The sequence below is a fragment of the Callithrix jacchus genome, chromosome 7 (genome assembly GCF_049354715.1).
Source record: "Callithrix jacchus isolate 240 chromosome 7, calJac240_pri, whole genome shotgun sequence".
Taxonomy (NCBI): Eukaryota; Metazoa; Chordata; class Mammalia; order Primates; family Cebidae; genus Callithrix; species Callithrix jacchus.
This window is the reverse complement of record NC_133508.1, coordinates 41286267-41308484: the sequence shown is the minus strand read 5'-3', so window position 1 is coordinate 41308484 and position 22218 is coordinate 41286267. Positions and strand designations below refer to the sequence as shown.

At 60.2% G+C, this 22218-nt stretch overlaps 1 protein-coding gene across 8 annotated transcripts in view; it reads right to left on the bottom strand.

Moving 5' to 3' along the window:
- PRDM16 (PR/SET domain 16) overlaps positions 1-22218 on the bottom strand; it is a 355130-nt gene that overhangs the window by 5671 nt on the left and 327241 nt on the right. For 2 of the 8 annotated variants that reach the window (XM_078330119.1, XM_078330120.1), the window contains exons 9-16: positions 18239-19655; positions 16207-16294; positions 12938-13107; positions 12197-12274; positions 6670-6845; positions 6074-6248; positions 1580-1816; positions 597-771 (exon numbers count right to left, since the gene is read on the bottom strand). In XM_078330119.1, coding sequence (XP_078186245.1) covers positions 597-771; positions 1580-1816; positions 6074-6248; positions 6670-6845; positions 12197-12274; positions 12938-13107; positions 16207-16294; positions 18239-19655 — 2516 coding nt within the window. The remainder of the gene's footprint in view (positions 1-596; positions 772-1579; positions 1817-6073; positions 6249-6669; positions 6846-12196; positions 12275-12937; positions 13108-16206; positions 16295-18238; positions 19656-22218) is intronic. The other 6 variants (XM_078330122.1, XM_078330123.1, XM_078330124.1 and 3 more) reach the window with 3 other exon arrangements.

The window sequence follows — 22218 nt, the reverse complement described above, 5'->3', positions numbered from 1 at the left end:
GGCTTTGGCTGAGACCTGGGGTGGGCCTGTTCCCTCTGGGAGTGCTGTGGAGACCTGACCAAGACCCCGAGTCCCTACAGGCTGGAGAGAAACAGGGACACCTGCCATAAGGAGAGGAGCCGAGAAGCACCTGGGGTGGAGCCTGGTGCCCTCGCTGACCTCACAGCTCCAGCTGGAAGCAGAGACCACTCTGGGAAAAGCCTGGGCTGCAGGCCACTGGGGCCCAGATCAGAGAGGGTGGGAGATGGAGGTGGCTGGGCAGCCGGAAACCTGCTCACGGACCTTTCTCACTGAGGACCACAGGAAGGTGAGCTGCCATGTCCATGAGGGAGCTCCCTCGTGAGGGTCCCACGAGGGTCATCAGAGCTCCCTCGTGAGGGCCCTGTCAGGGTCATGGGCTCTCAGCCCCTCCCTGCTGCGCCCCAGCTTTTGGGGGGTGGTGGTCGCTGGGGCCTCTCTGGCAGATGCAGGGTGAGGGGGCTGGCAGTGACCTGAGCTTCCCAGGCCTGGGAGGGCCTCAGCGGGAGGTGAGTGCTGGGTGTCCTCTGGTGGAGGAGGCCAGGTGGGGTGGGGGCGGGGCCCTGGCGGGTACCTACCTGGTTCTTAGCCTGCCTGCACAGTGTATGTTTTAAAGCCTCAGAATCTAGGGTGGAATTAAGCACATCTTTAACTTCAAATGCTTCCTCAGCTGCTCTGCGGAGGTCCAGCCCCTTCCCAAAAGTCGGCATCGGCTCCAAAGCTAACAGCCCGCCTTCGTGGTCCTCAGTACACCTGCGCCAATGACCGGGGAGAGGGGGCCTGCTGTTAGCCGCCTGGCCTCGGCCGCCCCCTGACACTGCTGCATCTCCACCAGCCACATGCACAGGGAGACAGACACATGGACACATGGACACCTGGATGGGAAGCCACACGGATGCAGGACAGTGCACGGACAGAGGGCGGGGGCAGGCGGGGGTGAGTGTGTGTGCAGGCATCAGGCAGCAGGCAGGGTGCTCAGGTCTTGTGGGTGGAGGGTTGAGAAGGGGGCCTCGATTCTGAGACCCCAGGCAGCTCAGAGAGGCCCAGGGTCCCCTCTCCCAGGACTCAGGGACAGCATCCAGGCTGGGGAGGAAAGGCCACCTCTGAAGGCCTCTCTAGCGGGATGTGGGATGCTAGTAGTGTCGCCCATGTTGGTGGCAAGCACTGAGGACGTGGGGAAGTGGCCCTGGCCGCCACAGAATGGTCGGTGCTTGGCCTCTGTGCCCACAGCCCGCTGGGTGCTGCGCACACTGTTCTAGGCTGACAGGCAGCTGTGTTGCAGGACTGGGGCCTCTCTGTCAGCTCAGTGCGGGGAAATGCCTCCCCTCTGCACTCTGCTTCCAGCCTCCAGGGCCCCTGGGGTGAGTGGGGGCTGAGGCCCCGATCCTCTTGCCCCAGCCCAGCCTTGCCCTGGCCTGTGTGTGGAGGCCCTCAGGTGGCTGTGTCGGAGCAGTGGCTGAGCCTGGGATGGGCTCACGAGTGGCTGAAGAAGGGGGGTCCCACCTGTGATGGATGTCCATGTTCCCTCCCAACCCGTCCTGGAGCACACGGCTGCCCCTACCTTCGGGTGTGGTCGAAGCCCACCGCCAGGGAGGCGGGTGGCTCCTCGTCCTCCTCATCCTCGTAGGTGGCCTGGGGCTCAGGTGCAGGGGACACGGTGTCGTCCTGCGACTTCCCGGCGAGGCTGTCCTCATCGTCCTCCTCCAGCTCGTCATCCTCCTCCTCCTCCACATCCTCCTGCTTCTCGCTGGCTAAGCCTGGACACTGGGCGCTGCTGTCCACATCCTGGATCTCCGGCCTGAAATGACACAGGAGATGGGCCAATTCAGGGGTCTCTCTCCTTGCCATGGACCCCCCCAAAGGCTGGTGATTCGGCTCCCCGCTGCCTCCCCCAAGACCCTGAGCCCTCTTCCTGAGGGAGCTCCCACGGGTCCCTGGGCCCAGCTACTGACTCTGCAGAGTGACACTCACGGAGGCCTTGGGGCGGTCCCAGGAGAGGAGTATCAGCGCTCCAGGTTGTGAGAGGGGGCAAGGCCCAGCAGTGGGGGCTGCTATGCCCAGGAGGACACCAGGACGAGGGTGGGATACGGGAGGAAGCAGTGAACAGCCCTGTGGGGAAGCTGGCCCTGCACTGGCCAAGCAGCATGTGTGTTGCATCTCCATGTATGCACATGACTGTATATGCACCCATGTACATATGCACACACTGTATGTGCGTACTCCTGTGTGCATATGCATGTGTTTAGATCTGTGCAGACATGTGTGCATGTTATATACACGTGTGCACATGCGTGCCTGTATTTATGCACCTGCACATGTACAGCCATGTATACACTGCATGAGGGGCACCCTCAGGGCAGGCTTGGGGTGGAGGATTTGAGGCTGACAACTTGAGGAGGTGGGCACCCACCCGAGAGGTGGGGACCCCGGAGGGATATGTGGGATCTGGAGAGGGAGGGCCCGAAGCCTGCTGTCAGCCAGGACTGCAGGGGACTCTCCTGCTGCCCAGAGCCTTTCTCACTTCCCTCAGGGTCACTGCAGCCCAGCACGACCCCTGACTCTTGTTCCTCAGTATTAAAAAATAAAACAAAAACCTAAAGCGTGCGTGGGTGTGGCTGAGCGTTGTCCTTTCTTTTAGAAAGAGCCACTGGAGTTTGGCTCTTCTTCAAGTTGAGGACCAAGAGCTGTGTCCTGGGTGGGCTGGGCCCCAGTAGAGCCGAGGGAACACCTGCTGGACACGCTGGCAGAGGGGCCCAAGCAAAGGGAGGATACACAGTTCCTTGACTGCCCACGCTCAGGGCACCAGGGCCACTCCTTGTCCTTACTCCTTGAGGGGGCACTGCCCCCCACCCTGGGAGGTGCCCACGGTCTGAGGGAGATGCAGGCGTCCTACTCTTGGCATCAAAGCAAGAAAGTGACAGTGTCTCCGAGCGATCAACCTCCGTGTCTGGGACTCGCCTGCATGCACAGAACTGGGCTTGGGAGGCCCTCACTTCCTGGCTCTCCATGGACACTGTCTCCATCTTGTCTTCCTGCCTTCCAGGACGGATGGAACCTCAGCAGGTTTCAGGCCTTGAGGACGTTTCCTTGGTCCTGGTTGCTTGTGTTGGGGACGGGAGTGTCCTGTACACACACACCCATCTCCTCGGCCCTGGGGCCTCTGGGACCTGGGCCCTGCTTCTCACCCTGGCTGCTGGTGAGGTGCCCTCAGGTGAGGTTCCGTCTTTGGGGCCTGTGCCCCCTCGATGACCCAAGGACCTGCCCCTCCCTGTCCACGCTGAAGACAGGATGAGACGGCAGAGGAGTGAGAGTCCAGGCTGCTCGCGTGTGCCGTGAGAGCTCACCTCATGGCCCACGCGGTCTGCATGGACTACCTGCCAGCTGGCCAGGGGCTTTCTAGTGTCGAGGAGGGGAGTGTCTGGCATGGACTCAGAATGGCCCAGCGACAGATTCAGCTCACAGGGAGGACAGGCCATTTCCCAGAGCTGCCCAAAACGCGCCCCACAGACTGGGAGCCTGAAGACACGGCCATGGAGACTTCATAGCTCTGAGGCCACAAGTCCCAGACCCAGGCGAGGGCAGGGCGGGCTCCTTCTGAGGCTCTGTGGGACAATCTGTCCCTGGCCTCTCTCCAGCTCCCGAGGCCGCTGGCCCTCCGTGGCCTCTTAGGCGGCCCTTGACTGGGAGACACATCGCCCTGACCTCCGCCCTGTCTTCCCGCGGCCTCCTCCTCTGCGTGTGTTTTTCTCCAGTTCCCCATTTCTTCAAGGCCATTGGTGCCACTGGATTTGGCCCACTCTACCCAGTGTGGCTCAGTTTAAACCCCTCCTTAACCACCTTAGCTCTGACGAGAGTCTCGTTCTGAGGCACTGGGGGTGAGACTTCCACATGGGAATGTTGGGGGGCAGAATGTAACTCAGGGGTTCATCGGGCTGCAGGGCCAGGAGGCCGGTAGGCCTGTATTCTCACTGATGGGGCCCAGTTCTGCAGGAGGCCCAGGGAACGGAGGCCGGGGGCTGCTGGTTCTGCAGGAGGCCTGGGGAACATGCTCGCCACCCCAGGGACTGGCTACCTCCGTCCATCTTGCCCTGTTCTCATTTTCAACTGATGTGGGGGCTCTCAGGACGAGGCCAGCTGGACCTGGGGACCTCGCCTCAGCAGGACAGGCCTTCTGAGGACCTGGGTGAGGCCGGCTCTGCCCATATGTTCTGAGATGTGGAGAGCCTCCCTTGTTCCCGCCTACCGCCGGGCTGTGAGGAGTGGGCACTGTGGGCCTTGGCAAAGGCGAAGGGGGGCCTGGCCACGCCTCTTCCTCCTGGAGACAGCCCTGTCCTGGTGGGTCTCCTGCAGTGTGGCCGGGCTGCCAGCCTAGCTTGGGGCACAGGGGCCTGGCTATCCTCCAGGTGGTTTCAGTCCTTGGCCCACCCTGGCAAGGATGCCATCGAAGGATCCTCACTTGTCCCTCTCCTGGCCTTGCGCTGGGAGCTGCAGTTTAGGGATCGTCTTTCACAGCAGGACGAGCCTGGGGACAGGGCTATGGGGTGTAGGTAAGGCCTGGCCCAGGGCGCTCACTGGTGTGACATGTAGCTGCAGGAACACGAATGGGTCCCAAGCAGCTGTCTCAGCGTGGCCTCAGCTCAGGTCCCTTCAGGTCACTCTTCCTGGAGCCCTGCAGGGGATGCTGGGACAGCTAGGGGCTGCCAAGCAGCTGGGGTTGCACCAGGCTGGAGTAAGGCTTTGGGGACCATGGCCCAGAGCCAGCTTCTTGGCCTGCCCCCTCCTCTGAGCCCCCCAGGGCTCTGGTGGATGAAGACACTGAGGGCCCTGCGGGTGAGCTCGCCTTCCTAGGAGGGCACGGATTTGGGTGGCTCTGCCAGGGCCAGTGTTCAACTGCCTCCTTTGTTCGCTGCTTGGACGTGACTTTCCCAGGTACCCCCACTCTCCTAGAACAAGAATACGAAGACGCAGCCTGCCCTGGAGGAGGGGATGGGCTCCCAGGGGGCCCTCCTTCACCTGCTGGAAGTGGTGGGGCATGAGTGGGGCCCTCTGGGAACAGAGCCTGAAACCACGGTGGCCAGTGTGGTAAGAGCGGGGCTCCGGCTGCAGGTTCTGGGCCTGAGCAAGGCACCCATTTTTGTGGACCTCGTTTTCCCCTCTGTAGAATCGGGATCAAGCCTCTTGGAGTTTGGAACAGCTTCAGTTCTCTGCCAGCTGGCCTGGCGTTAGCTTTGACACAGGAAGCAGCTCTGCTGGGGTGTCTGAAGGCTCCTCCAGAGTAAGTGAGGCCCATGGAGTCCCAGTGTCCCAGGTTGCAGAGAACACGCTCCAACATTCCTGAATCTGAATTCTGCCATTGTTCTGCTGCTCTGTCTACATGCACACCCGTGCACCTATGTACACAGGCAGCCATATGTGTGCACACGACTGAACACGCACAATGTATACATGCACACAGTACATGTATGTACTTGCATGTGTGCACATGCATGCATGTAGATCTATGGACAGTCACATATGTACACGGTGTGTGCATGCCTGTATTTGTGTACTTGCACATGTATACACATGTATACATGCATGCACCTGTGTGTGCATCTGTATATGTGTACATGTACATGGATGCATACGTGTGTGCCTGTTAGTGCATGCATGTGTACACGTGTATGTGTGTACATGAGTATATTTAAAGGTGCAGCATTTTGGTTTGGAAACCTTTAGTGCCTCAGATTAAATTAAAATGTCCTTGAGTTTCAGAGGCACAGCTGAACTTGTGGGCAGCTTGGTCACCTGGCTGGCGTTTTGCACACACATGTTAACAGTTAGGTCAGTAGCTAGGGGTGCCTACGCTCCTCACTCTCCGGGGGAGGGACTGAGGTGAAAGACACAGCTTCCCCAGCTTCCCAGGGCCCAGGCTCACCCTCTGCTCTGAGGCCGCCACCGTGCCTATCTGGATGAGCCAGGGGTGGTGCTGGGTGAGGTGCGCGCCCTCTGAGGGTGGCCACGCAGGGCTGCTGGCCGGGCCCAGACCTTCCCCAGCCTGGGCTAGTTTTCTTACCGCTTCTCTGTTCGCGTTGATGCTTGGTTCATCTCACTATTGGCAATGAAGTTTCTGATTTCCGAGAAATAAGAGTCTTCTTTCTCGTCTAAAAGTGCGTGGTTGTCTGACTCTGAGGTGGGAGAGGAGGCGCTGGTCCCCAGGTGGTTTGTGAGGACCCCGGGGTGCTGGCTCACTGCGAAGGGGCGGGAGCGTCAGGGGTGGCATCTCACTGAACCCCCCCATCCCTGGAGCAAACCAGTTGTGAGCAGTGCGCACTTCGGCACTCCTAGGGAGGCGGATTTCTCAGGGACCCGGAGAGTGCCAGGTTCTCTTTCATGACCACGGTTTGAGGGGTGCCTACTGGCTTCCTGAGGTGTAGGCTGTGGCCTACACCTGCCCGGCGCCCCAACCCTGCTCTTCCCCTCCCCCTCTGTGGGGCCTGCCACGTAGGTGCTCTGGGCCCCTCCCACCACAGGCCCACATGGTGCTCTGGGACACCCCTCCCTGCCACGGGCCCACCCTTTCCCTCTGTGGGGCCTGCCATGTGGTGCTCTGGGCCCCGCCCCTCCGCGGGCCCACGTGGTGCTCTGGGCCCCTCCTTGCCGCGGGCCCACCTGGGGCGTTCTCGTGCTCGTGCTCGTGCTTCTTGAGGTGCCGGTCCAGGTTGGTCTGCTGCCCGAAGCAGCGGTTGCACAGGTGGCACTTGAAGGGCTTCTCCTTGTTGTGGATGTTGCGGACGTGCCGCTGGAGGTTGGAGGAGATGCTGAAGGAGCGGTCGCAGTACTTACACCTGTAAGGCACACGCGTCCCTCAGCGCAGGCCCTGGGCTCTGCCTAGCAGGCTGGGCCACAGAGCGTGGTGGGAAGGGAGCTCGTGCCTCTGCCTTGTGCCCCGTCCACCGCGTTGCCCCGCCATAGCCCGGAGGCTGCTGGTTCTGGAGCTGGAGAGCTAAAGGCATCCTGGGGAAACTGTCCCTAGAAACAGCCCCAGCCTCAAGAAGCAGGGGTTCACCCTCCTACTGTTATGTGAGTGGCAGATCCTGCCGGAGTGTGCCCCTGGCCCTCCAGCATTCCCTGCCCTCTGCTGTCTGGGTCTCCCTGGCCCCCAGGCCTGTGGGCAGAGGGTGACGTGTTCCTGGCGGCCTCCAGAGGGCGGCCTTGCTCCATGGAAAGACACTTGGGCAGGGCCCGTTTCCCAGGTGGAGGGGCTGAGACCGGCTCCCTGCGACCGTCCTCCTCGGACCCTCGAAGTGGTTGGGGCCTCTGGGCGGGCCTCTGCTCAACCGGGGCCTCAGTTTGCCAATCCATCAATGGAGGGCTGGGGGCTGCCTGCCCTATTAAGGACACAAAGACCACACTGACCCCTTCGGGCACTGCCAGCCCTTGGGCTGGGTTCATCTTTATTCCCCCTGGGGTCGGCAGGGCTGCTGCCAGCCAGCACCATGCATGTGTGAGAGCTGGGAGGAGACTCCCTTTCCTCCTGATACCTTCTCGGCCTCAGGCGCAGCATGACTCTAACACCCCGAGTTTATCAGACAAGGTCCCAGGCTTCGGGAAGCCATCATGATGAGTGACACAGGAGGGCTGCATATGGTGGCCCCTCAGTGGGGGGCCCTTGCGCTGGGACCATCACAGCCCCCACACGTGTGACCTGCAGGCAGGGAGAGGGAGGGTGGTTCACCCTCATTTCAGGGAGCAGAGCTGAGAGCTGGGGCTGAGCAACACGTGCACTGAACAGCAGGAAAATCACACCTGAAGTGAAGAGGGGGAGCCGGGGACGGACTGCGGAGGAACCCCACGGGCTCCGCAGAAGCTCGTGCGCTGCCTCCGTGAAGATGCAAGTTCTCCCTGGGGGGCTGGGGTTGCCTTACTGAGAGGCACCCAGCTGGGCAACGGTGGAGGGAACCCTGACTGCAGGCTTTTCAGTTGCACATGTGCGCTTGGCATGTGCATGTGTGCCATGCCGGCACGTACAGCCTGTGTGTGCTCTTGGTCATCAGAACTCCCGCGGAGTGCTTATCTGATCCCAGAGGCACACAAGCACTTGTACGTTCCAAGGGTAGCCTTGGAATCTCAGAGTCTGTGACTCTCCCTACCACCCGGTTCCCCAAGCTGCCTGGTAAAACTTAGGAAGTCTGATGGGGTCCCATAGAGAACAGGAGGCAGTCCCAGTAGAAAGGCCCTCCTCTCCCAGTCCTGGCCACAGCGTTTCCACATCCCACCCACTTTGTCCTGAGAAGCTCCACGGTGCTGCTGCAAGGTTTCATTCACTCAGTTCTGAACCTTCCTGCCTTTGCCGGAGGCCAGGCTCACTCTGACACCCTCCAGGTAGGCAGGCAAAAAACCATTTGCAATGGGAGTCCCTGAGCTCCTGCTATGTGACCCTCAGCCTTCTCTGCTCCTGAACCCCAGGGCCTGGCCCGTGGGCTTCTCCAGGAGTCCCCGCTCCTCCCTGGGTCAGCTGAGCTGCCTCTGGGCACCCGGGTCCCAGCCTGCCCTCCTGCAGCCCAGTGACGGGCAGTGCCCTGGCTGGGACTGACCATCCACAAAACCTGCCCTGGGCGACGCTGCGGTTTTGTTTCACTCGCCCTTTGAAATCACAGAGGAGTAATGCTGAGGAAGGAGCCCTTTTAGCTGCTGGGGTGGAGCTGCCTGGTTGCCCCCCACCCAAGCAGTCCCACACAATCTCCCGGAAAGGAGGGATTATTACACCCCAAAAGCATCATCTCATGTCCCCATCCTGATACAGCCTTAGACTGGAACGGTGGTGCCTGACCCAGGACTGTCCTGCTTTTGAGGCTGACTGATGAGAAAGGACACCCTGGACCCTGCGTCTCCAGCCCAGATGCAAGGCACCTGCTGGTCTGAGCTTTCAGCCTCTGCCCAGCCAGAGGCTTCCCAACCAGTGGGGCCATGTGCCCCTCTGGCACGTGGGAGCAGCCAGTCTGTCTGCCTGCCTGCTTGTCTGTCTGTCTGCCTGCCTGTCTGTCCATCTGCCTGTCTGCCCGCTTGTCTGCCTGCCTGCCTGCCTGCCTGCTTGTCTGTCTGCCTGCCTGCCTGTCCATCTGTCTGTCCAGCTGCCTGTCTGTCCATCTGTCGGTCTGCCTTCCTGCCTGTCTACCCGCCAGTCTGCCTGTCTGTCTGCATGTGTGCTCACACAGTTCCTGGTTCCTTTGGAAATGCAGGGACCCCTGCAGAAACTCCACCTAACGGCTCCTTCGTAAACCCTAGCAATGGGGATCTGGGGTAAAAAATGGGATCGGAAAAGAAGCTTGTTCATGAAACTGGAGAGCAGGTCCCTTATGTGAAGCTCTGGGGCCGGGGAGGGCCACAGAGGGGCTGTGCATTCAATTTGGTTGCAGAGAGCCCTGAATGTGGCCCTCTCCTGCTTCTAATCTAAATAAATGGCCCAGACAGAGAAGTCCATTTGAAATTTAGAGGAGCTGTGAGCCTAGGGCTGCGAGGGAGCAGAGTTCTCTGAGCAGCTGGGGTCTACGTTGTAAATAAGCTGACAGGCGGCCGGTGAAATTGATGGCCTCACTGTGTGAAACAAGCCCATGAGCTCCAAAAGGAAGGAGAGCCTGCAGGGCAGCCGGGCCCTGTGCGCTGCGGGGCCTCGAGAGGACCTTGTTGTGACCGTGCCTGCCGTGCTCCCAGGGAAGCCAGCGGGAGGGAGACAACAGAGCATGGGCAGGTCCGGGGGAGGTGGCCAGGGCCCCTAAGCCCAGAGCCCCGGGCGGCAGCTCCTTCCTGGGATCCAGTGAGGCCTCCTGCAGCCACCACAGGGGTAACTGCTTTGGTGACTGTAATAAAAGTGAGGGAAGAGGAAGAAAGAAGAGATTTTGAAACCCAGTCGTAAAAATAAAACTAAAAAAGAAAGGGCAGGCATGGGCCGCCTGCAGCCCCTGATGGAAACACAAGTTTGCCTCCCCTGCGTGCTCCAGCTTCACATGGACGGACGGCAGGAGCCTCTGGGGAGGAAGAAACACAGGCAGACCAGGAAGCCAGCAGCCCTGGGGTGGGAATCTCAGGCCCAGCAGGAGCCCCCGGCAGCCTGAGCAGGCTCTCATCCAGGGAGTGACTCCAGGCTCCGCCGGGCAGTGTCCCAGAGAGACCCCGAGCCAGCTGTCAGGACAAAGACCAGGGAGCAGGGCCCCTATTCCCAGTTCAACTTTTATACTTCTCCAACCCAAACCCCACAAAGCCTTCATGCTGCATTGTTATTTTTAATAAATAAGAGTGACATTAACTATATCTTGTCTTCTGGCTTCACTCAATGATCTCTAGGCCAGGAGAAGCGAGGGGCCAAGCGACCTCCAGGAAAAGGATTTGGTGCACCAAAGGTTCTGCTTTTCCTCCCTCGGGCTGTGAAACACATTCTGAATGACTACAGATCACTGGAGGTAAGGACTTCAACAGAAGAGCCTACTCCAGGCAACCCATGAGAAGACCGCTTCCTCCTGCTTGCACTCGGGCTGCGTCAGCCTGACCACTGCGGGCACACACATACGCACATGCGGCAGGCACGCGTGGGTGCTGGCACCGGGGAGGGGCTCCAGCTCCTCTTGGCGGGCTTCTGGGGATGGCCGGCCCTTTCCCTCCGATAACTTAAAGCCCTTCTGATTATCAAAGTGAGTCCAGAAGCCACCAGTGGCATCAAAAGGAAAACGACACGCTCCAAACCCCTTGGCACAGACCTGCCTCGAGCCAGACAGACTCAGGATTTGCAACACAAACTTGCAAAGCAATTATTGTTACCAAAGTCGAAACTCGCAGATTGGAGAGAGCAAAAGAAATCAATGATAATTAAATTCTTCTATAAACACCACCCCGACCCTCTGGGGGCTCTTAGCACACAACGCTGTCCAGAAGTCGGCTCTCATTACAGAAAAAACACACAGCTCGCTTTCTGGGAGGGACCAGACCAAATAAATCTTTGTGTTGCTAGCCTTTGTTAAGTTGTAAGTCGCTGTTTTTTGAAGGGTGGGCAAGGAGCGGGGGTCTGTGAGCTGCGGAGGGCTAACCCATAGGTGGCATGAGCTGCCATTGACCCTGTGGGTGGGGACGTGGCTCTGGGGCAGCGGGGGAGGCTTGGTCTGTCTCAGAGTGGGGCTCAGTGAGCATGGCATGTGCAGGTGCCCAGCTGGCCTTCTTCCCCAGGGACGGTGACACAAACAGCCCCCAGTGCCTGCACTAACATGTGGTCCCTTCCTGGTGACCTCTAGCTCTGTGTGGTCAGAGCTGAGAAATCTTATGCATGTGAAACACTCTTTATCCGCAATGGCGTCTGTGAACAGACACAGCCTGCCTGTGTCACTAAGCCAGCATTTCCCCATTCGCCTCCTGGTTACCAGTCTGGGGTTCTCACTTAACATGCTCACTCCCAGGCCCTGACCCCGGTGAGTCACGGGGTGTCTCTGAACCTCGGACACCTCATCTTTGAAATGGAATGACAGACCTCTTTGGGAGGCTGTTGTGAGCCCCAAGTTCAACGCCTCCCCCCATCCTGATGAGCTGGTGACTGCTTCTCTGCAGGCTGGCAGCCTGCTGCTCAGGTGAGGAACATGGTGGGATCCTGGAAGCAGACACACCGCTTCCATACAGGGCTGTCCCAGGGACCCCAGTGGAATCCCTCAGTGGGATCCAAGCTGGGGGTGGGGACCCACATTTGTACAGAGACCCACCCTGCCTTTGGCCCATTCCCTGGCCCCCCAGGAGTGGGACTGTGGGGGAAGCTATGGCCGTTGTGAGAAGAACAGAGTTGGGCTGGGTGTGGGGAAGCTGAGGTTTTCTCCCATGCGGACCCTCCAGGCCTCAGCTCTGGTCAGCCCTGCTCTGATGAGGATCCCCTGCCCCAGTGGACACCCCAGGTTGGGTGGAGAGCTGCTCCCTCGAATCTTCGAGAGCCAGGCAGGTGCCTTCCAGCAGGTTCCTGGGCACCTCCTGCCTCATCCTTACAACATCCTGATGAGGTCAGGACAGGAGGGACAGAGTGACCAGAAGTGAGCACTGAACCCCGCCCACTGCACGCTCACTCCAGCAGGGAGCCTGGGAAGGGCACACTTACTCCTAGGAGTGGGTCAGCCACGCACACATGGAGGCAGGCGGCCTGCTCCCCATACCCGGCCCAGGCAGCTCCTACCTGTATGGCTGCTCCCCGGTGTGCGTCCTCAGGTGTCTGGTGAGATTGGCTGATCTGGGGAAGATCTTCCCACAGTACCTGGGGTGGAGGGAGATGGGGAGGGAGTATTAGGGAAGGCTCTCATGGCCATTTCCTAGAAACGGTTTCATGCTAATGCTCGGGGGGTCTCACGCCTGATGGCCATGTGACAGGTGACCCCACCCCAGTAGCCTGGTTTCAGTCCCTTCTGCAGCCCTGAAGCCCAGCCCCAGTTACAGAGCAGCCTGCCGTGGGCCACCGGAGCAGAAGGACTAGCCCCTGTCCCCTGAAGCATCTTGGCCCCTTAGTGCAGCAGCAGACAGGGAGGGCTCCGGCTGACCGGGACAGGCCTGCACCAGCACAAGGCAGCCGGGAAGGTGTCATCCCGACATTGCAGAAATTGGCTGAGCCTGTAGCGCTGGGTTTCCCATCCGTCCAGGTGCTGAGGTTTGTCGCTGACCGGCACCCCTCAGCCTCAGCCTTCCCAGTTCAGGCTGGGCCGAGGTTGCATTTTCTTGAGCTCACATGAGCACAGCATGGTGGGAGGCAGGGAAGGCCACCATGTCACTTATTTGCAAAGCATGACCTCAAGCAGGTGACTGACTACGGGTGCTGTGCTTCCCTGTGGCTGGGACCTTGAGTTTTCCCCGGGGCACAGGTTCATGGCCACAGATGCCACACTCAGGCCCCCCTGGGCTGTCCCAGCTCCCCAGGACCCCTCACCTGCACGTGTATCGCTCCTTGCCCTTCCTGAGGATGGGGTCGGAGAGCGTTGGGGGTGGGGACCGGAAGTTGAAGGGGTGGTGGGGGAGGGGCTGCAGGGAGCTGCCCGAGTCGGTCTTCATGGCTGCAAAGCTCTCCAGCTTCTCTGTCATGGTCTCTATGGCTGACATCTGTGGGCATAAGAGCGGGAGGTTATGGACACAGCTGGGCTCTCGCCTGTCCTCAAGGGCCTGCACTGCTGGGAGTTCTGTAGGACAGCACATCCCGGGGGGCTCAGGTGGACACTGGAAGCAGTGTCTCCTAGAGGCTTCTTGAACCCTGGGTTGGATCCTTTCACCTTTCTGCAGCTAGCTGTGCCTTGTCCTTCCCTGGGTCCCCCGTTTACAGTTTAGGGTCTCGCCTGCAGGAGCTGAGACTGACCTTTAACAAGCAGCCTCCCTGCCTAGTCTGGGTGTGACCTGAGCGATATAGATAGCTGAGGCTTCTGATTACCTAACCCCTTATTTGACCCAGGCCGGCAAAACGCCCAGCTGCCTTGACCTCTGGCCAAGACTTCTGGTTGGCTAGTTTGGGTTAAATGCAGAATTACATCTAGTTTAACATTAAAAATTGTATTTTTTTAGTCTTGAAAAATTAAAATAGCAACCTGAATCTCAGCTTAAATATAGCTCATGGGCCTGCAGAACCACTGCCACCAAGTGGCAGCATGCCATAATTGCAGGCAAAGTACCAAAGAGGAATTCAACAGCCGCTCTAAGACTTAATCCCACAAAGGAAATATTCAAAATAATAACGCCACGTGTCACACGACACAGGATGATTTGAATATGGGCACTAGGAGCTGCCTCTCTGCTCCCTGGAGATGCCCAGACTTGCTCAATTAGGAGACTAGAAGCATGGGATTAATCATTTCCACCCAGTGGGCAGAGCTCTGATCAGAATTCCAGACTGTGCTGGCCCCACTGAGGTCTCCAGCCCTAGTGACAGGAGAGGGGAGGGGCTGGGCTGATGGAGTTGCTGAGTGTCAGCCCCGCCTCTTCCACTTCCTTTCCCTTTGAAGATCCAGAGCAGCCCCCAATGGAGAAGGAAACGGCCACCCTGTGATACCTGCTATGTGCCAGGCCCTGGGGGGGTGCTGGGCAGGGGCTGAAAAGGAATAGCCTTCCTCATCCTGAGGGGTAGCAAAAGGCAGCAGAAGGAACAAACCTCAGGACTCCGCACCACACACCCACCTGATGAAGGCAGGAACCAGCATCCCCAGGGCCCAAGGCTTGATCCACAGGGCCCTCCAGACACCTTTGCTAAACAGGTATTTGTGTAGCCTGCCTCCCCTGTGGTGAGGGAGGGGAAGGGCCGAGCAGGAGCTGATGGAGATGCGGAGGGAAGGGAGAGTTTATGGTCTCCATGTACTGGGGTTACTGGGAGAAACTGGTCAGGGTATGGGTCCTTGGCACCCAGTGGCCATGGAATGGGTGTGGGGGTGAGGAACAGGGAAGATGAGAACCCGCCTCATCCAGGGCCCTCGCTTGGGGCTTGCTGCCTCTGAGCGATGCAGAGCCAGCTTCATGGAGGTGACCTGCTTCTTTACAGCAAGACCCTGGCCCTGGCAAACAAAACTATCCCATCACATGGCTGGGGTTTCTCAGCGTCCGAGTGCCTGGCACCCGGCATTCAGCTTTTTGGAGACCCTCTTGCCAGGGATTACCCAGCCGCTGTTGGCAGGGAGTAGAGGACTTTCTACAAATGCTACCTAAAGACCACAGGCCCCTGGGGTGGGGACATTTTGCTATTTGGGGAACAACTGACTGGTTACAATAAAAACACCCAGAAAGAAATTAAGGAGTAGAAACTCGTGTTCATCTACCAGAGGCCAAGGCCTCCTCTCTGGCCCCTTCCAGCCCCACCCAGGCTGCAGGGGTCAGGACTGTTCTCATCCTGATGAGAACCAGCGATGGGCAGATGGAAGCTGCCTTGCTCCCCAAGCCACCAGCTGGGCCTCCGCAGCCTGGAGCAGCAGGGGCTGCGGCCTTCGAATGGCCACGGCTCTGGGCTTTGTGGAGGACATTAGTAATTGCTGCCTTCTGCCCAGTGATGGCCCAACCTTAGACCATTTGGTGATTTATTAGTCATCTCTCTCTTCCTGCCCCCACCTCCTGGTTCCGGACTGCAGGGACAGGCAGCAGGGGTGGCCGGCCCGTGGGGGTAGTGGGCAAGAGGGACAATGGCAGCCACCCCCCACCAGGCTCCCTTCCTCAGGCCTGGGTGGGCCTCTCCCACCCAGCTTGCTCGGCCCGATCAGATATTCCAAGCCTTGCTCCCGTGCAAACACAAACACAGGATGTGCCTGGCTGGCCTGTGGCTCTTTCCAGCCCATCCCGAGGAAAATTGGGGGAAGTTATTAACCAAACTCCGCAGCCCCCTGGAAACAATGGGAGGCGCTAAGTTTAGCTGTGAACTCAGGCTGGGTGCAGGTTTCACAAACCGGTGGGGGCCCGTCCATGGCGGGAACGGCGAGAAAGAGAACAATGCCCCGGCCTGGTCTACAGTCTCAGGCAGGGCCAGGCCCACCGTGCCACCCCAGGACCCTCCCCAGGTGCAGCCCTCAGTGCTGTGGAAGGAGCCAGGCTCTCAGCAATGAGACCAAGTCAGTAGGGGACAGGAGCTCTGCCCTGGCCATGCTGCCTGCCCACTATTTTTCTCCCAGGATGTGGCCTCAGGGGCTGGCAGGAGCCTGGCAGGGTCTGCACTCACCTATCCAGACTGCAGGGCTCTCTGGGTCTCTTTCAAGACCCCCTGCCCACCACCTCCCTGGGGCCTGGCTCTGTGCCCCTCTGCACGCACAGGCCCTTCCTCTCTTCCAGTCCCTTTGAACATACGTCAGGTCTTGTGCACCCGAGAGAGAGCTCCCACGCTGTGCCCTGGGCTGCCACCCGAGACTGCTCCCCTCATTCACAATCCCTGCACTTGCTCCTTCAGGCTTTGCCCAGGACGACACTGAAGCTCCTTCTTCCTGGAGCCCAGAGCCAGGGGTCAGAGAGGTCCCTGGGGCTGCCCTGTGAGGACCGCTCTCCGTCCTCAACCTCTCCAGCCGATAGTGCCCTGAGGGGCCACAGGGAGGGATCCTCCTCTGCCTTTGAGGGCCTCCGTGCATGGTGCAGCCTGGACGGGAACTCAGGCTCCAACCTGGCCACCGAGCCTGGGCCTCTGGGCGGTGGGGCCACTGGTGTGTGGGTCATCACCAGGCACCCTGGCCTGCGCTGGGGGCATACCTGGGGGTGGAAGAGCAGCGGGGACGGCCGCAGGTACTTCTCCTTCAGGGCTCCCACGGGGTCTGTGACCTTCCGCTTTTCTACCCTGCTGGACAACAGCACAGAGGGTTACATACCACACCGACCGAGCTGCCCGCCCGGCCGAGCTGCCTGCCCCGCCTGTCTGTATTCCTGGTCAGTCACAAGGCCACAGTGTGGACTGCACTGGGGCTGCCCCAACCCTCACCAGACTCCTCTGTGGGCCTTGGGGATGTGGGGGCCCAGCCTACCTGCCCCCTACACAGACCCTCCCTTCACCGCCTTCCCCTGAACACCCTCCCTTGGTGGTTCCTGTTCACCTCCCACCACTTCCACATTCCCTCCGAGTACCTTCAAAGACCCCTGGCTGCCAGCAGCCATGCAGGTCACGGATGGCGAATGCAGGAGGCTAGAGCCTGCTCTGAGGGCCCCGTGCACCCGGCCTCCCGCCAACTGGCTGGTCAGCCCTGCCTGAGTGGGGGCCGCTCTCATAGGGGTCCCTGGACGTGCTCACAGCAGAGCTTGAGGCACCCTCCCCTGACCTGGGCCTTGGCAAGGGGCGTGCTGCCCGTGTGTGCTTATGAACGTGAGTGGCCGAGAGGTGTCTGTCCTGGGGAGGTCACCAGGGGCCTCGGCAGCACCTGGACAGGGCCCTAACCCTCCGGGGCTGCTCGTCAAGACGGAGCCCAAGTCTCCCCGGGACGTCCTGAAGGCGGGCAGCCCCAGTGCTGAGTGTCCCTTCGATCTCACCACCAAGCCCAAGGACATGACGCCTGTCCTGCCCATGCCCAAGGGCCCCTCAGCCCCCTCGTCCGGGGAGGAGCAGCCGCTAGACCTGAGCATCGGCAGCCGGGCCTGCGCCAGCCAGAACGGCGGCGGGCGGGAGCCACGGAAGAACCACGTCTACGGGGAGCGCAAGCTGGGTGCCGAACTGGAGATTACAGTTCCAGAACCTTCCCCAGATGCCGGTGACAAGCCTGCTCACTGAATCACAACACAAATCTCTGGTGGTAACAGAGGCGGCGGGCAGGGCCATTGCAGACCCTCATTTGGCCTGGCAGCTCCCGAAGGAGGCTGGCTCTTCTCTGTCTGCCTGGGTCCCACAGTGAGGGTTGGATGTGGGAGCCTCCTTGCTGTCACTGAGAGCGTTTTGGTAAACCTACTGCCCCTCCAAGACGCAGCCCCCCAGCATGTCGAGGACTGGCTGCTTTTGCTTTATTCGGTCAGGAGTTCCTCAGGGTGGCCTTCCCATCTCCTTGCACAGCAAAGCGGGCAGCACAGAGACACGTGTGGGTGGAGGTAGGACCCTCCCCAAGCCTGGGTCTGCTCTCCCAACCCACCTGTATTCCAGGGAGGGGCAAACCTGTCCAGAAATCAGGGAGTGGCATTAAGCTTGCCTTTCCCCAAGAGGGGTATCAAAGACACTGGGCACTGGTGCCTAGAAAACCCTCCAACACTTGCTCCATACCACCCCCCCTCCCCTCCAAGGACCACTGGCTCCTTCTCTGATTCCCCCTTGGCCCCATAAAGACACTCCCCTCCCCTCTCCCCTCCTAAGGGGCAGGAGCACTTAGGAGGGGCAGGGAGCACTCAGCCCAGGCCCCTGTGACTTCTGCTGATGGAGGATTGGGGGAGCTGGACCAGTGGGACAGCTAGAGAGAGGGGTGCGGGGGAGGGCCAAGGAGGGGTTGGAGTTGGGGTGAGGGGGTTTACTAGGGGTAGGAAGGCCTCGAGGCCAGCAGTGGGACGTCTGAGTGGTCATCAGTACAAGAAAACCCCATGTGTCCGGGAGCATCTGTCCTGGCCTCCCAAATGTGGCCCGGGCCAGGCACTGGGCTTAGGAGCAGCCAAGCCAGGCATCCCTCCTGAGGGGTGCAGACCCCCCCACAAAACGGAGGCATCTTCCTGGTCAGCAGAGGCCGGGGGACGACGTTGAAAGAGACAACACCATGCCCTGAGCCCGCCCTGCACTGTCCACCCCAGGGAGAATGGGTGAGGCCTGGGTGCAGAATACCTGTAGATGGGGTCCATGAAGAAGGGCGAGGGCTTGGCATAGTGGAGCGGGGGCTGCTGGGGCATCCGTGTTGGGCACACCTGGGGCAGCCCCTCGCCGGCACCCAGCTTGCGCTCCCCGTAGACGTGGTTCTTCCGCGGCTCCCGCCCGCCGCCGTTCTGGCTGGCGCGGGCCCGGCTGCCGATGCTCAGGTCTAGCGGCTGCTCCTCGCCGGACGAGGGGGCTGAGGGGCCCTTGGGCATGGGCAGGACAGGCTTCATGTCCTTGGGCTTGGTGGTGAGATCGAAGGGACACTCGGCGCTGGGGCCGCCCGCCTTCAGGACGTCCCGGGGAGACTTGGGCTCCGTCTTGACGAGCAGGTTGTGGGCAAGGGCTCGGTCCGTGAAGGGGTAGAGGGAGTGGGGGAAGTTGGGCAGGAACTGGAAGGGGAAGGCCGAGTGGTAGGGCAGCGAGCCCAGCTTCTTCTCCTGCATCCCCATGAAGCCTGGGCCAAAGTACTTCTCGGCGATGGACGCGATGGCCTTGATGGAGTCCCCGGCGGCGCCCGTGGCGGTCAGCAGCTGCTCATCAGGCGGCGGGAAGAATGAGTGCTGGGAGTAGAAGACCGGCACCTCGGCCACGCTGTTGGGGGCCCCCGGGGGCGCCAAGCCGCCCCCAAACTCGGGCTTGCCCTCGGCCGACTTGCCCCTGCCCTTCCCCTTGTCAGGGTCGCTGTCCACGTCGCTGTCCAGGTCCGAGCCTGTCCCCGTGGTGGTGTCCAGGTCAGTCCCTGTGGTGGTGTTGACATCCTCAAAGTCACTGCCGTCTGACACGTCACTGCTCCTGGCCTTCAGCTTCTCCACACGGGAGTCCTCTAGGCGGCTCTCGAACTTCTCCTCGGGGCCGGAGGCTGCGGTGGTGCCCTGGCTGCTGCTGCTGACGGTGGAGACCAGGGGCAGGGCCGGGTTCCCCAGGGGGCTGGGCAGCTTGGCGTCCTGGGTGTGGTTCAGGGGGCTCTTGAGCAGTGGCGTGGGAGGTAGCAGAGGCGGCCGAGGGTACAAGGATGGAGGAAAGATGCCCGGGAAGCCGGGAGTAAGCGCGGGGAAGGCGGGAGGCGCCGTGGAGAAGGGCAGGCTCCCCGGGTGCGGCCTGGAGGGGAAGTACTCGCTGAAGCCCAGGCTGGCATGGTTGAGGTTGGGGGAGGGTTTCGCCTTGTCCATCATGGGGCTGGGGGTCAAGGGCAGGCCCGGGGCAAAGATGCCACCTGGTGTGTAATGGTTCTTGCCCTCGCAGAAGCGCCGGTGCTTGTTGAGGGAGGAGGTAGTGCTGAACATCTGCCCGCAGTCCTTGCACTTGATCTGCGTGCGGCAGTCGGCGTGCATCCGCTTGTGCCGGCACAGGTTGGAGAACTGCGTGTAGGACTTGTGGCAGACCTCACCTGAAACAGCAGCAGAGGCCAAACAAACTGCATGAAATGACCGGGAAGCCCGCCACGGGAGGGGCAGGCCCGGCCGGAAGCTGGCTGTCCGGGTGCGCCCACGGGTACTGTGCATGCCTGTGTGTCTGCAGACACACACATATAAGGCAGCTGCATGTGTGTGGGGGGGAGCAGGTGTGCGGGTATTCTATGAGTGTGCATATCTGAGTGTGCACACTTGTGCACACATGAGCATGTGGAAACATACGTGAGGGTGTATGCGCCCACCCCAAGGCTGGCCTCCCGTGACCAGCACAGATCCCACGGCGGGTTGGTCCAGATCCTGCCATCTCCCATCCTCTCTGCTGGAGAATGGGCTCGCCACTGCTCTTCCCACCCTCCTCCTCCATGGTGTTGCTAGTTTGGGAGCCAAGATTTTCAGAAGTCCCTGGGGAAGTCAAGCCAGCTCCCCAGGGCGGGGCATGGGCAAAGCGCAGGCACGTGATGGCGTCTGCCACTCCATCAGTGGATTCAGGGCAAGCTGGCTCAGGGCCCGCCCTGCCTTCCTCTTCACTTCTGCTGCTTTTCTAGCAGGGGCAGGAGCAGGGCACTGAGCATGCAGCCTGGGTCTCCTGCCGTCTAGATGTTCACAGTGTTACCAGCTTTCTCCCGCCTTCTCTCTCTGCCCCAGGTCCTGCCACCTGCACCCCAGGAGAAGGCAGTCTCTGGGGTGACATAGTTCTTGAGGTTCTCAGGAGACCCCAACTCAGGGAGTCCAGACTTTGGGGCTCCTGGCAGTACTGGGCCGCCCTTTGGGGATGGCTAGAGGTTGACAGGGACAGGAGGTCACCCTGGGCAGGGCCCTACTCAGAGGGACTTTTCTCTGCCTGAGAAAAGTGAACATCCTACTCCTGGGAACCTCTTGGACTGGGATGGAGGCGCCAGTGCCTGGCTCCTGCCGGGGAGTGCGAGCATCTTCTCTCAACAGGAGAGGGCAGTGCTGGCCCAGCCAGACTCCGGACCCAGAGGCCTGGGGGCCCCAGCCATTTTCCTAAAGGCCTGTGAACGGTGTCAGTGAATCGCCAGCTTGTCTTTCACCTTTTGTTTTTCTAAGGAGAAAGGGAGGAACACACACACATGCACACACACACATGCACACACACAACCACCACACACACACGTACACATGCACACAGACCACACACACATGCACACAATCACCACACACACACGCACACATACACACCACACATGCACACACATGTACACACATGCACACACACAACCACCACACACATACACACTACCACCACACACATGCACACACACACAATCACCACAAACACACACACATACACGACCACCACACATGTACACATGCACACATACAACCACCACACACATGCATACACACGTACACACACACTGCACACTTACACACATGCACACACACCACACACACGTACACACACATGTGCACACACACACAACCCAGCAAGCGTCTTTCTCTATAGGACAATTTGCTTCCTCAACACAGCCCTGTGGAAATGCTTCCAGCAAACTTCCTGCTCAGGAGAACCCCTCGGCCGCCTGTCTCAGGCGGTGCCAGCTGGGAGCTTTTTCTCTGAGATTACATGTTCTTTGACCACAACATCTATTTGTGCTACCTGCTCTACCTTCCTGCCGGTCCAGCCTGGTGGGGCATTTTCAAGGCTGAGGGGAGAAACCGTCTCCTTCCATCACATCTGCCCTCTCTGGAGGGCTGCTGTGGAGAGGTGACCCTCTACAGGGCGGGCCTATAAATACCCCTGGTCACCTGCCTGGCTCTTGGGGAGGTGCTCAGGCCCTGCTGGCCACACAAGCACACCCTGGCTCTGGCCCAGCCTTTGGCAGGTCCTGGCGGTACCTGGTCAGTGGCTGCTGCCATCTGGACTCGGAGACTGGCTTTGAGGAGCCTCTGGCCCAGGGCAGCTCTGAGGAGGGGCCTCCCGGGTAAGCGGCTGTGCTTGGGTTGGGCTCAGGGACCGTCGGTTCCCACCCATCCGCTCACTGATGTGGGGCTCTGCAGAAGGGCTGGGGAAGAAGAGAGGCCTTGAAAGACGGAGGTCCCTGCAGGGGAAGGTCCTGGACCCTGGGGATGGCCTCAGCTGGTTCGGAGCTGACAGAGGGAGGCAGCTGCCTGAAGGGGTGGAGGACGGCCTGCGCAGCCAGCCCTTGCAGGGGAGCCCCCCAGGGCCCTGCCAAGATGGGAGGGGTCCAGGCCAGGGCTCGCCTGGTCAGCAGTTTCTCCTGGCAGGGTGCCTGTGTGAATGCACACTCACACTTGCTCCTACACAACTCATACACACTGATACATGCACCAACTCAGTGCCCACACTCACACACACAAGTGCACAATTAGAGCAAAGGCCCTTTGTGAAAAGTGCCAATGTGAGCCTGTCCACACCACGCCCAGATACACATCCCCTCTCTCCTGTCCTCCTCTCCTCTCTCCCTACAGCCCCTTTCTCTTACACACACAGGCGCGCATGCACACGCACACACACGTGTACACACACATGTGCGTACACACCCCAGTGCACAG